Here is a 14,382-nt window from a genome sequence, read left to right as displayed (position 1 = left end):
TATCGTTTGTTTTTTAAGTATACGAAAAAAGAAACTGGTAGATTCAGAAGAAGCATGTACGAATTCTCAACATTGTCGAACAATACTTAGCGCATCTGGTTAGCATTCGCGTTTTGTGACGGCAAAAGTTGTGCGCTCTACAGGGCACATGCAACCTGCTTTTGTGTATATAGTCCTGTACACAACGGGTGACTCTTGACGGATCGATGACGAAAATGAAATCTTTAAGAAATGGAATGTTGACCTTTGACAGATGAAGAAATTGCAAAAGTCGCGCGAGAGTGTTCTCTATAAATAGAAAAAGAAGGAAAAGAGTTAACGTGAGTTATATTTATGAATTATGTATGATCATTGAAAACAAGAAACTATGTTATGCGATGGTGTAAGCAAGTGGAAATGATCAATGTTGATCAGACTTCATGGAAGAAGGATAACAAGTAGAATTCGCTTTATTTGATCAGACTTTATCTTGCAAGATTGGAAATGAATCAAAGTAGAAATGGTCTGTTCTGATCGGACATTATCAAAGAGACAAACTCATGAATAGCAAAATAATTTAAACGTCTTTCGTTTATTCTAAAGATGAGAGAAACCAAAGAGAAAATCGTAAAAGCTCATGAATAAAATATATATGAAAGATGATCAAATAAGAAATTATCAATTACAAATAGTTGAAGTTTCAGTTGTTCATATTTATTAACGAGTACACCGGGTAGATATACCTGGCGTTGAGCTAACCGAGTTGAGTGGCATCTATATGTGTGCGTAGGTGGAGGGGAGAGAGTCCCTATCTCAGAAAATTCTGGTGGGAGAAGTGTAAGAAGGTGGTGAAGGAGTTGAAGTGAGATCGGTGAAGAAAGGTTTGCCTGAAGAGTAAGAAAGATCGACGGAGTTCTCCAAAAAGATAGAGAGAAAGAGAGAGAGAGAGAGAGAGAGAGACAAGGATCACGCGTTTAACCGCGTTCGCCGAGGGAATCGTTTGCTTCGGCCGTTCGTTGATACGAACCTTTTTCTACCTGCTCGTTTTAAGGTTTTCGCACATCAGCCTAACTTGATATATCAGCTGGCCATTGCTAAGCATTACGAAGCTACTGCTTGATTGAATTAAAAATTAAATTCAACTTTAGCTCTAATCATCATTATTCATCGTCATCGCTATCATCATTATCATCATCATCATCATCATCATAGTCGTCGTCATCATCATCATCATCATCATCATTATCATCATAGTAGTCCATTAGGTTTCTGAAAAACAATAATAATGACAGGAAACTTCAGTTATCTTACATACTTCTCGATTTAAAGTAAGAAGCATCAGACGAAAAGACAAGGCTGCCATTTGGTTGTAGCAAGAGAGTAATGGTGTTTAAATGCCAATCCGGTAACACGCTCGACACACTCTCTGCTTGACTTTCGTTGGACCAGTCAGAGTAGCGATTGGATCCAGTGTGCGAAGGCCTTTACAACGAGCGACGTCCTCTTGCCAAGCTAGCAGTAGTGATGGTGGTGGTGGAATTGGTAGTGGTATGGTGGTAGCGGGGAAGGAAGGTTGAAAGGTACCAGGTAGGGAGCAGTTGGTTGGTGAGCCATCTAAAAGAGGGGAAAGAGGTGAATGAGAAAGAGAAGGATAGTAGTAGAAGGATAGAAGGAATAGGATGGATGGATGGAGAAGAGCAAGTGGGTCTTTTTCATGGAGTGGGGAGTATAGCGAGTAAGAAAGAAAGGGATAGATGAACATGAAGAGGAACAAGTCTGGATCTTGTATCTCTTTCTGATGACAAAGAGGAGGAAAAAGGGAGAGAGGGAGGGTTGGAGAAACGAAAGAGAGAAAAAGACAGAGAACGATGAACATCAGCTTTTCTTCCTCTTTCTTTTCAGAGTAAAGAGAGGGGTATGGTGAATAAAAAGAGAGAGAGAGAGATACACAAGTGCAACATCACTTTTTCTTCCTCTCTCTTTTTAGAGTGGGGAGTAGTATAGTGAATAAGAAGGACAGATAGACTGACTCTCTTTTGTCTCTTTCTGATGAAGAAAGGGGTCTGAGGGAATGCAATGAAAGAAAGAAAGAAGGAGAGGGATAGAGAAGGTACCTGGAAAGGCGAGAGAGCTTCGGACTACTCGAATTCAGGACAGAATCCATCCAAAGGCGCCGGTTGGAACTCGACCGGTCTCTTTCTCTCTCTCTTTCACGTGCTACGACGTCGATCAAGAACCGATCGTGGCGAAGGTGTGGCGAAGTCAAGAGAAAAAGAGAGAGAAAGAGAAGAGTAGTAGGAGTTAGAGAAGGAGGAGGAGGAGGAGGAGGATTCAACAGTGAGTGAGGTACCGAAAGGAGAGGAGGAAGCCGTCGTGGCCGTTGCTGCTGTTGCTCTTCAGTCGAGAGACTCGTGTTTCGTGTCCTCCGTTTTACGCGTTACGCGTTAGTATAGTTCATCTTTGGTGTCTGACAGTCGATAGAAATAATTATTTTTTCTGAAAAAAATCAAAAGAAAGTAAGAAAGAAAGAAAGAAAAATGAGTGTGTGAGAGAAAACAAAATTAGAAAGAGAATAAAAGGAGAACGATATCACCTGGACATTGTCTTTCTCCTTCTTTGAAAATCGTAGAGATTTTGATCGGACTTGAAAGTTCCACCATTTTCAAACGGCCCTGCTGTTCCTACCGTTCCTGCTGTTATTGCTGCTATTGCTGATTCGAAGCAAGTTGGCAAACCAACGTGGAAAAGTAGTCAGAACTGTGCAGCTGTCAGACGAGACTACTCTCGAGTTCTCTATCCGTCTCTGTCTTTCTTACTTGCTCGATTCTCCCCACCCCTCCCACTCCAGGTTCACCATCTCACTCTCTTTCTCTCTCTCTCTCTCTCTCTCTCTCTCTCTCTCTCTCTCTCTCTTGCTCTTTCTCTTTCTCTTTCTCTCTCTTTTTACTCCCATACCATAGGATGGTGCTCGTACGTAGCTCGTAAACCTCAGACGCCGTGCTCACGTTTAGTTTAGACTCGCTTATACCGTAAGGACGGCCTTACACACGGTTTTCGCGAGGTGCATCGTGCGCAGAGACCAGTTGTTCTTTCTCTTTCTCTTTCTCTTTTCTACGTATATACCTACACGTTTTTGTGAGTGCAAGAAAACAGAGAGGGAGAGAGAGAGAGAGAAAGAGAGAGAAGGTGCATTTGTACGATCATTTATTAAGGTGAGTCTAGATCGAAGTGTTCGGTGAAGGCTAACGAGACGATCAGGACGAGTCTTTCTTTTTTTTCTCTCTCTTTGACTGTGGCATTCGTTGAAATCACCATGTCTTCATATTCTCTTCAATCTTTTGTTTTTCTTTCCTCGATAGTGATAAACCAGTTGATTTTTGAATATAGAATTCTTGATATTTGATCCAGAGAAAATTGATCTTCTTTTTCTCTTTCTTTCGTGTTCATCGTCTTTATACTGAAAGAAATAATTTTGGTGTCTTGATAGTGAGAATCGATTCAAGCGCAAGATGGATAACGTGTCCCGTGGAAACGGGTTTAAGCGTGAAAGTAATCGAGGAAGCAGTTGAAGAGAAAGAAAGAGAGGGAAGGTAGATGTTAGACGGGTAACAGCAACAGCAACTCAACAGCGTGTTGAGACCCGGTAAAAGCTTCATTTTGCTCAAAAATCTTCTTCTCCGTGTTAACTTCTTTCTTTCTTTCTTTTTTCCTTTTCTTATTTTCATCGTCCTCTTGCTGTTCGTTCTATCTGGAGCGAATAAAATCGAATTAGTAGTGGAACGTTACCAATCGAGAGATCGAGCCAAGTTGAACACAATGGTATTGCATTGTCATTCGTTCCGGAGGATAATCTTTCCAACGAAATAACTCGTGATTTCTCGAATTCTGAATTAAAATGTATCAGTAGTTAAAACATCGTATACGATCAGACATCGTTATGTTCATTGACACTAACTCCTTTCAAAAGCTTTTTTATGTTTTCTTTTTTAAATAATTAATATATGAATAAAATCTACTTAAAAACAATCCGATCGAGCTAAAGTTACACTAACTTCTAATCGAAGTGTTTTCAAATTCTTCAAAAAAGGATTAACAGAAATGAACGTTCGTTGCGAAAAAAATCTAATCTAATTTGGATCCTAACGTCCAATGAAATTCTTGAAAAAATGATTAGAAAGAGTATAATCGAATTATATGATCAAAATCCGAATCGAAGATCCTTTGTCAAATCTCTTAAAAACATCTTTTGAAAGAACGAAAGATTTGTATCTTTCTAAATGTTTAGAAAGCATGAAGTTTGCATAAAATGTTTAGAAAGAATTTAATCGAGTTAGAGAAAGAAGAAAGATGTTTTTGACGAAGGAAGAAATATTTTCTTTCTTTTTTTTTTTTGTTTCTATCTTGTTCCGGTGAGATCAGTGCGAGTAATGGCCTTACGTCTGAGGGGTAGCAAGGATGTCAAGAAGAGCTCGTACTACGTTTGGTATCTTGGTGCGAGGGAGGCCAAGGGTGTGGACGCGATGCCCGGTGCCATAGCTTACCTGCTCGAACGAGAACGACTTCAAGAACCTTTCAAGGTCACTTTACAGGTGAGAGCTACCATTTCGAGATCCGGTTTTGGCGCCTACCGTCCGAAAATATTCTAAAACATGACATTTGTTTATCGATACGACATAAGTCCTATAAAGTTTCTACATCTATTTTTACGATTTCCTTTTATGTTTGTATCCTCTGTTTTTTCTTTCTTTTTTTTCTCAGAGAAAGTTAGACACGAGGTATCATAAAATTCCCTTTTTTACGACTGCTGATCCTAAAAAACCGGATACTCCTCGAAATTACCATGTTATTTTTCAACAAAAACGAATTATAGTCGAGATATTCTCAAATTGATACGAGGGATGAAATTAGAAATGAAGATAGGATAGAATGTCGACTAAAAATAATCCAGTCTCAGCTTTATCCTTATCTTCTTGTCTCTTTTTCTTTTTTCCTTAGATCAGAAACGAATCTACCTAAAATATTCAAATTTAATATAGAGTAGGATGAAATTGGAAATTAGATATAAATTGAGAGGGAGAGAGAGAGAGAGAGAGAGAAATGATTCTATTCCCAGAAGTAACATTCTTACTGTATTCCTTTGCTTTTTCATCGAAAACAAATCTACTCGAATGTAGTTTCTCTACTTAATATTGATAAGAAGATGAAATTAAAAATGGAAATTAAGAAAAAAGTTAATCCTCCGTTGACTTCATTTCTATCACGAGTTTCGTTCATAAAACAGAAAATTTATGGAAGTTGGAGATCGTTTATAAAAAGGATTTAAGTTCTAATGCTCACACATAGAAAGAATTCATTTGAATCTAATGAAGAATCTAATTATTTTCTATGGAGTTTTTGAGAAGAAACTTAAAATAATGTTTTCTATGGAATTTTTCAGAAGAAACTTAAAACAATCAAAAGCCTATTATATTTCTTTGAAAAACAAAATTTTCCAATATTTTTAAAGATTTAAAAAGCGATAAAAAATTATAATTATCTAATCTAATGATTTAATCTATCTGTAAAACGTCATAGAAACGTGGGAAGGACCTTGCCACTCGGCTAACACCTACATGAATATTTTATACGAATGAATTATGAAGAATTAATATATAACGAATTCATTGACCCGAATCTTCATACGACGAATGAAACGAGGCGCCTTCGATATGGGAAAGAGAAACGGCATGCGAAATTCTTTCTTTCTTTCTTTCATTCTTAGTCTCTTTCCAGCGAAGAGTTACGAGTTAGCGCGGGCGATTTGAAATCATCGTAATCCTCTAAGAAAGGCAAAGAAACGTGTAAAACGTGTGAAGAATGAAGAACAACTTAAACGAATCGAGTTTTATAACAGCGATTAACCTTAGATATTAAATGATCAATTATATTGACTAAATTAAACAAGAGGCAGAGAGAGAGAGAGGGGAGGGGGGGAGAGAAATAGATAATATTAATAAATTTATGATCATGAAAATGATCTAATTTTAAATCATATCTTGTTCAATTAGTTTCAATTACTTAGTAGATGGGTTTAGAAAACGAAGTAAAGATAAATTGAATCTCTGTAAATTCTTTAATCGGGCCAGTCTTGTAATAAAACTGACATGATTATTCTAAATTTTGTCTGGGACAAATCTGTGAAATGCGAAACGTGTTGCGCGGTACGTGTCGCGGAAAAGAAAAGAATGAGATCATTATTATTATTATTATTATTATTATTATTATTATTATTATTAGTATTATTATTATTATTAATATTATTATTATTATTATTATTATTATTATTGTGAAATAATAGCGGCGGGTGATCCGCCTAATTATTGTGCAAGTGTAATTACAAGCCTGTCATAAAGAGAAAGTTTTAAAAACATTGTCGAATAAGATGGAGGAGGGTCATATTATGCGCTAGAATTTACCTAAATCGGCAAAGCAATGACAATGTTATCACGATGATAATATGGATAGGCTTGTTAATTGCTTAGGTTGTTTGCTTTAAGTAGTCGAAGAATGTGCTAAGATGACGCCTTCTTTCTGAACGTGTTCTTTTCTCTAGTTATTTCTCTCTCTCTCTCTCTTTCTCTCTTTTGGCCTTTTAAACGAGGATCGCACGTAATCGTCGAGCGAGATGTAGTAATTACGTCGTTCGCGTTTCCGCTATCGTGAACAATGGCACGCGTGTCACCGTAAGAAACAAAACGTAAGAGAGACTAGTCTTACGAGATTTTCATGTTTTGTCTCTAGCCGAGATAAGTATAATTATTTGATGATCCATGCTTTGTGTCGATGGATGTTGAATCATTCTTATTTAAATGCCATCCTGTATAGATTATATTTTGATTATAATAATAATCAAACATCTGACGAGAGACGCCTAGAAAAAATTATTTTAGATTATTACGTTTAAATATAAAATGAAATGTCAAATAAGATTAACACACACCTGTTTCATCCTAGAAAATAACATTTGAACGTAGGCATGTCTATTGATATACCACAGAGCTATATCTTTATCGTAATTACAATCAAACGACTGATTAGACATCTAAAAAAAATTATTCTATATTATTAGGTTCATAATAGAAGCAAAGATCAAATAAGATTAACACACTTATATCATCCTAGGAATAACGTTAGAACGTATACGTGTCTATCTTTGATCAAATCGATAGATACCTCGATTACAAGTTATTTTTATCGTTCTAACATGCCTGGTAACGATGTTTCTCGATTAAGATTTTATTCTTGTCGACAGGTGAGCAGCAAGGGCCTGAAGATCATTCAAACTGTTCATCCTGGAGCTTCTACTAGATCAGCTGTAAAACATTTGGTACCAGGTCATGCTGTATTGGCTGCTGTTCAACGAGAAGATATCGTAGCAGCGACTTTGCTCTTACCAAATCCTGCCACTAACAATCCAGTCCATGTTCATGCATACAGGTTTTAATTTTTTTTCTATTTTCTTTTATCATACTAATTGTTTTTTCACGTATCTGATTATGTAGCTTTTCCTCGGCCTTCACTCGGCTATGACTTCGTTATCACACTTTCATCTCATTTATTATCATAACTATTCTTCATTTTTTCCTTTCTTTTTTTTTCTTATTTTCTTTTTTTTAATCTTTGATCTTCGTGATAATAAATTTTGTTTCTCTTCATTTTCTGCTTTTTTCTTTTTACTTTTTTTTTTTTAGTATTATTAATATGAAGGATAAGAAGAAGGTTCGTTCTCCAAAGATGGAGGTTGATTCGTTCATCAGCTCGATCTTATGGATTATAGGTCGTCATCTTACTTAATTATCCTTCTTCTTCGTATAACGAGCTGTTAACGTATTTTTCATTATATCTTGACGACGAGGAATCCACCTACTCTCTCATATTCTCACGGATTAAGTTTCAAAAGATCAAAAGCCTTCGGTTTCTCCGAGATAAACATGATTTGTTATGGAAAACCTGGCCCAGTTTATGAATTCTAATTACCATTTGATTTACAATTATGAGATTTCATTATAATATTAATAATAATAATAATATACCATTCAACGCACGAGTCCCGTTATCGAAACTTTCCGTTCGATCAGATGCGACTCGGTCGAGACAGCTGAATTGTTGGGTGGACAACTGAAGGCATTGGCGTCGCAAACAGATAATTTAGCAAGAGTATCCTCTGGTGAAGGTAGAATCCGAAGTAATTTGGGTAGCGATGGCCGAAGTACAAGAGAGTCCGAGTCTTCCGAAGGTAGTGGAGAACTCAAACATGATCCTATCCAAACCACAACGATCTACGAGTCATTGGCAGCCGAGTTGAGAGCCAAATTAGGTAAGAAGCCAATGAAACTTGAATAAACGAAGAAGAAACCAAGTAACAATGATGTCATCTTTCTTTCACTAGGTCGTGGAAATTCAGGAGACAACGATGTTGGACCTATACTGTTACCACCACGTGACTACGACACAGTTCACAGGCATCGTGGTAACTTAGCAGGTATCGAATTTAGGCGTTGCTTGAATCAGACTATAGTGGGTGGTAGCACAGCTGTTGATCGAGGTGGTACAAGGAGTGCAGCTAGCAGTGGAATTGGATCGGACAGTGCGGCTACTCCTCCACCGTATCAGTCTCATCATCCTTTAGGTCCAAGACCTTCGAGACCTTCGAGAGATTCCTCTTCCGGTAAGCAAACAACTCTCCAAGTTGATTTCGAAAGTCTCTCTCTCTCTCTCTCTCTCTGTCACTTGTGGTTCTACTAGCCGGTAAGAACGATTTCTACGGAAATCCAGGCCTCTCTGCTTCGATGGTTCAATGCACTCTTGTGAATACACTTATGCGGTCGTAACTCTGTAGCGTGTTTAGAATATACTCATGGAAAGTCGTCAATTGGATCGATCGATCGATCCAACGAACGCATCGTAACATAGAGAGGATAATCATGATGGCTACCGTGGTTAGATCTTGCTAAAAGGAAAGTGAAAGTTTCTTCTTTTCTCTCTCTCCCTCTTTCTTCTTTTATTACTTCTTTTTGCGGATCACCAACAGGAAATTGACTAGAATCGATAGAACAATTTTTATAATTAATGCATGGGAATGGTATGAGAGAGTTTATAAGATCAAACAAGCTTTCAGACTTGGAACTTGTCCTGAACTTTTTATCACTTTGTTAATCGTGACTTGAACTTCGATTTAACATTTTCTTTTTTTTTTTTTCTTTTTTCTTATTGTCATTGAGTTTGTCATTTTTGTCTTCGTCATTAGTGTTATTATTACTGCAACAAGTTCTTGAATTTTCAAGTTTCTCTTTTTCGAAAATGTCGAACGTCGTTAGAATGAGGAATTCAAGTTGAAAAGACAGAAATTTGGACGCTTTCTATTCGCTCGGCAGGTGTGTCCGCACGAATCTTATCGGCTCTCGTAGAAAACCGGGCAGAAGCGAGTCGACCCCCTAACCCAATTTCTTTAGCCACCTCGAAAATCCGATGGTGTGTCGAGCACTTACATGCTTGATATTTTTTTATTCTCTGATATTCTTCTTCTTCTTCTTCTTCTTCTTCCTCTTCTTTCGAATCGACATTCTAACGGAAATGAACGGTGCGATATCCTTTTCAGTTTTAACGCGACGTGTCTAGAAAATTGATAAGTTTATTATAATTCAAATTCTAATGAAAAAAATAAGAAACGAATCGAATCGTTCCTGTTAATTAATGACTCTGAATAATGAAAACGAGTAATATAGATATGAACGAGATGAAAATTAAAAGAGACGGACGATTTCCTTTTCTCTTTCTTTTCTTTTTCAAACACGTTTTTTAACGGACGACTGACCTATATCGCTTCGATGATAAAGAGAAAAAAAGGTAAAAAAAAGAGCACTTAACATCGGATATACTTCGGTGTTTAAGTATGTACGTGTGATGGAGCGAGATGAAAAGAAAAAGAAGGAGAGAGAGAGAGAGAGAGAGAGAGAGCACCACCAAGCTTGGGCACCTGTTACAGTGGAAGGTGTACCGTTAGGACGTCGTGTCAGCGACAGGTACCAGCCTACGGGCACATGTATCTCGATTCCAGGGCTTTTACTCGACCGCAAAAACCAACCAGCTTTGGATTGACTCGTGCTATCGATTATACTACAGACGTCACATGTTAAATCTCCGAAACTTATCCTATCTATATTTCATCGACGTTCACATATCTCTTAATTCCTTTTTATTGACCTGAAACATATGTTCATCCTTAATCCACGCTTGAATATGACGATAAAAAGATTCAACAAATTATTCAACTCGTATCTATCTTTTTTTTACCTGTTTTGATTGTGAACGTTCAAGGTCATTGTTTGATTCCACTCATGATGAGATTTCTGGGTTCCTCGTTAATGAGATCTGATCATGGAAAATATTCAAAGAAATCTCTCATTGTTAATTTCGTTTGTTCGTTAAGTCCATTATGTTAAATTTCATTCATAATAAGATTTCTGGATTTCTAAGGAGTAACGAAATATGTTCAAAGGATTTTTCAATATTTTGCTGGATTATTTCTGAACTTTTAGGCTCATCATTTTTTCTATGTCTCTTTCTCTTTTTTTTTTCTCTTTTTCTTTTTATGATAAAAATTGCTCTCTTTTTCAATTGATGTCGATCAGAGCTTTCCAATGTCAACTATTCTTCTTTTCTCTCCTATTAATTGAATACAAATCATGATTCTAGATCAGTATACTCGACTGGTATACTTCTCGACTCGCATAAATTATACAGGCAATTTGCGTACGTATCGGTGGATACGTAATAGGTAAGTCGCGTGAAACCATCGTTACCTAGATTCCATGCGAGGAATTGTCCCGCTCAGAAGGCACCTCGATTAAATTATTACGTCGCACGGAGGTAGCTCGCCGTGAAATCGATTCCGCATTACTATTCCAGTACCGTTCTTCTCCTTCGAAAGAGAAACACTTGCTCATGTATTGCTTGCAAAAAAGTTAAGGAATAAATTAACAATAAAAAAAAAAAAGAGAAAAAAAAGTAATCCTTATTACGGCAGATTAATTATAAAAAAGAAAAGAAAATATATTTACTAAAATAATTACGTCAGAGCAATGATGAATTATTTTCATTATTTCTGATTAGATCAATTTTTAATAACGTTTGCTTTTCCTTCCTTTTTCCTTTCCTTTCACTACACTTATGTATATATACCTGTAACAAATCATTCTACTTAATTCAAAGAAAGGAATGTAAATTAAATTTATATAAAGCCAAGATGAAAACATACAACACTTATCCTAGTTTCATCCTGATATTGAGAAGATGTTAGTCAATCGACTCAACAACCTTTAACACTAAGAACTTAGTACGGTAACGGCACTCCAACTCTTTCTGTCTTTCTCTCTCTCTCTCTCTCTCTCTCTCTCTCTTTCTTTCTCTATGCTAGAGATTATTGCGCAAAAGAGTGGTTTTGAGGTGCGTTCGAGAGAAAGACGAGACGGTATGAAGAAAGAAGCGAGGTCGTTGGCAGACGATGATAGTAATGACCAGAAGAGAAGACGATTACGATACATCTAACGATGAGGACTACGACGACGATGAGGACAACGTCGACGACGAGGATGACGACGATGACGATGACGACGATGATCATGATGATGATGATGATGATAATGATGATGGTGAAGACCATAATAACTATGATACACTATCCTTTCCTATAATGTTGACCAGGACTAATGTGGAATCCAAGAAAATTCGTACGTAAATCGAGCTCGTGGGAGGCCAAACATGAAGTTCCGCATTCTCGGCCCATAGCCTGAGGCTTTCTTTAGCCTTCTTCGTGTCTTATTGAGAAACTTGAAGAAGAAGAAGAAGAAGAAGAAGCAGAAGAGGAAGAAGAAGAAAAAGAAGAAAAAGAAGAAAAGGAAGAAGAAGAAGAAGAAGAAGAAGAAGACATCGTCGTCTTTACTCTCTCTCTCTCTCTCTTCTCTCTCTCTCTCTCTCTCTCTCTCTCTCTCTCTCTCTCTCTCTTCATTCCCTGTACTTTAAATCTCTTCGTGACCTCTCTCGAATTCTTCTCTACAGAATTCTGCACGACCGATTTGCCTTGACTCGCGTTTTCTCGAGTCACCTTACTGACCGAGATGCTAGAGATTTTATCTAGGAACGTTTATATCATGCCTCTTCTCGATGTGTATGTGTACCCAAAGAGTTTCTAATACCTCAGAGGAAAGATTCGTTTACGATCTTTTCACATTACTTTTTCTTCATCTTTCCATTTGAGGTTGACCTCAAATGTTCAAGTCGTTGTTTTACTATTACAGGAGGAATATATTGATATTAATTATTTTACAGACGACGATTGGGGTGCTGGTACAGAGGAAAGTCATTATTTCCCGGACGTGGAGACGACTGGTTCGAGCTTGACACTACCAAGGCTACCTAGAAGTCCAGAAAGACATCCAATTCAGCAACAACCAACGAGAGGCGTCTCACCAGGTTGTAATAGGAATCGTAGGGCGCCAGAACTGAGACAAAGATCTCCGAGTCCTCAATATCAGCCAAAAGTAAATCCCGGAGAAGTGACAAGTCCAAGAGAGAGGTTCCAAGATGCTAAAGAAATGTTCAGGGCCATGGAGAGGGAAGCTATTGCAAGACCAGTCCTCTCAAGGCAGAGAGAGTCCGATGGTCATCATCATGTCCACAGGTAAAATTCCTACGATAATAAATAACAACATATTTATATTCAACTTGATGTTGATCGAAGGAAAGTAAGATTTTAAAAGTAAACTGGCCTGGTGAAAGGTCGCCGTTTCTCCAGGACAAACCAGATTCCCTTGGAAACGGGTTGATTTAAGTCTTCTTAGGTAAAAGTTCTTGAGATGTGTCACGTAGTCATTTTCATTCTCATCGTATTTGGTTTGGTTTAGTTTTCCCCTCTTGATTCTCCTCTGACATTTCTAAACTTCACATCTAAGTCAGAGATTTCTCTTACCTCTGAATCATGATCCAACTGGTAATTATTTTTCCTATTTGATCTTACAGGGTGGAATCATCTAGACAAGTTCACGAGGATCGATCTATTCGTTCGCATCAAACTAACGTGAACTCATCGCCTGCGCACGATCATCAACAGATCAGACGAAGTCATACCGAGCTTGACCGAGAGAATGAACTTGCTTACCGAGCGAGACCAAGACCTAGAACTCATCATTATGGAATAGAACAACCGTCTGAATCGGAAACTACCACTAGGCCACGGCCAAGAAGCTTTTATGAAAATCCAGTTGTTGGGAGAGAGTTTCGCGATCAAAGGAATTCTATCGATCCTCGAGAAGTGAGAGAGTTCTTTCTAATCTTTTTCATTTTCATCTGAAAAACAAAACAATTGGTATTAGGCAATGATCGAGACAATGATGATCCAATTGTTTTATAATCTATGATATAATTATAAGTATCTATGAAAAAAAAAGAAGTCATAGAATTAGAAAATAGAAAAAATTATTAAATGGAAGTATAAATTTTCATTAGTTTGTTAAAAAAAAATATATGTGTTATTATTATCATCTAGTCATTATCAATGATTGAACTTAAATGAAAAAAATCGAAAATCATTGTTATTATTAATTAAATTGACTTACATACATGCATACATACTTACACCGTAAATATTAATTAATTTTTGATTAATCCTTTCAGTCACGAGACTTTCGAGATCGAGCATACACACGAGAATTACGTGAAAAAGTTCGTGCAAGGGCAACGACTTATCAGGAATTATCAGAACATGAGAGATATCCTGGACTCGATCGTGAAAGTGCCAGACCACCATTAGAAATTGTCCCGACACCCGGTAGATATCGTCACAGCTATGCAGAGCCACCCAGACTTGGATTAGCTGCGTTACATCCTTACTGACAAAGTCGATTAACATTAACGATCGTTAATTAACGATGTCTTTTTTTTCTCTACTTTATCGATCGATCGATCGATCGATCGATCGAATTAGCACGTTGAAGATTTTTTTTTTGTTTTTGATCGTTCCTTCTACATTTAAAAGATGAAAAGATTTCACATTTATTCTGATCTATAAACAAATGGAAAATTGTTAATCGTTATGTTCTTTTGAAATAACGAAGTTAAATAACACAGGATCTTGAATAGAAAAGATCGAATTAAAATATTTTTATGACGATCAAGCGTTATCCTCGTTATATCAAATGAGGAAGCTCTCGTTAATGAGAGATCATTGTTGATAATTAACGTGAACTACAGATACGTATTATATTGTTATGCGCCAGATGCCAGACTAACGATAATAATAATAATAACAGCAAACTGTAATAACGACAATAACAGTAACAATAATAATTTTAATAACAAGTGAATTTG

General features: G+C 37.0%; 1 protein-coding gene and 2 long non-coding RNA genes across 5 annotated transcripts; 1 reads left to right on the top strand and 2 right to left on the bottom strand.

The window, feature by feature from the left end:
• Positions 1-2,328: 2,328 nt before the first annotated feature.
• LOC127068577 (uncharacterized) lies at positions 2,329-14,378 on the top strand. Of its 3 annotated transcripts, none has more exons than XM_051004911.1 (8): positions 2,329-2,422; positions 4,399-4,568; positions 7,271-7,455; positions 8,097-8,335; positions 8,408-8,686; positions 12,346-12,697; positions 13,036-13,327; positions 13,690-14,378. In XM_051004911.1, the coding sequence occupies exons 2-8, from the start codon at positions 4,407-4,409 to the stop codon at positions 13,906-13,908; spliced, it is 1,728 nt and encodes a 575-aa protein (XP_050860868.1). In that variant the 5' UTR covers positions 2,329-2,422; positions 4,399-4,406; the 3' UTR covers positions 13,909-14,378. The 3 variants fall into 3 exon arrangements, with proteins under 3 accessions (XP_050860868.1, XP_050860865.1, XP_050860866.1); XM_051004908.1 differs by having other exon boundaries at positions 2,359-3,191; XM_051004909.1 differs by lacking the exon at positions 2,329-2,422 and adding an exon at positions 3,445-3,622.
• LOC127068579 (uncharacterized) lies at positions 4,474-8,159 on the bottom strand. Its single transcript, XR_007782981.1, has 6 exons — positions 8,052-8,159; positions 7,413-7,968; positions 7,192-7,331; positions 6,959-7,060; positions 6,657-6,889; positions 4,474-4,991 (listed from the first exon to the last, which is right to left on the bottom strand). It is a non-coding gene; the product is annotated as an uncharacterized LOC127068579 (long non-coding RNA).
• Positions 8,680-11,704, bottom strand: LOC127068580 (uncharacterized). Its single transcript, XR_007782982.1, has 5 exons — positions 11,276-11,704; positions 11,091-11,199; positions 10,312-10,939; positions 10,016-10,221; positions 8,680-9,632 (listed from the first exon to the last, which is right to left on the bottom strand). It is a non-coding gene; the product is annotated as an uncharacterized LOC127068580 (long non-coding RNA).
• Positions 14,379-14,382: the final 4 nt, after the last annotated feature.

This window comes from Vespula vulgaris, chromosome 13 (assembly GCF_905475345.1).
Source record: "Vespula vulgaris chromosome 13, iyVesVulg1.1, whole genome shotgun sequence".
Taxonomy (NCBI): Eukaryota; Metazoa; Arthropoda; class Insecta; order Hymenoptera; family Vespidae; genus Vespula; species Vespula vulgaris.
Note: the sequence above shows the minus strand (reverse complement) of the source record. Positions and strands in the feature narration are given on the sequence as shown.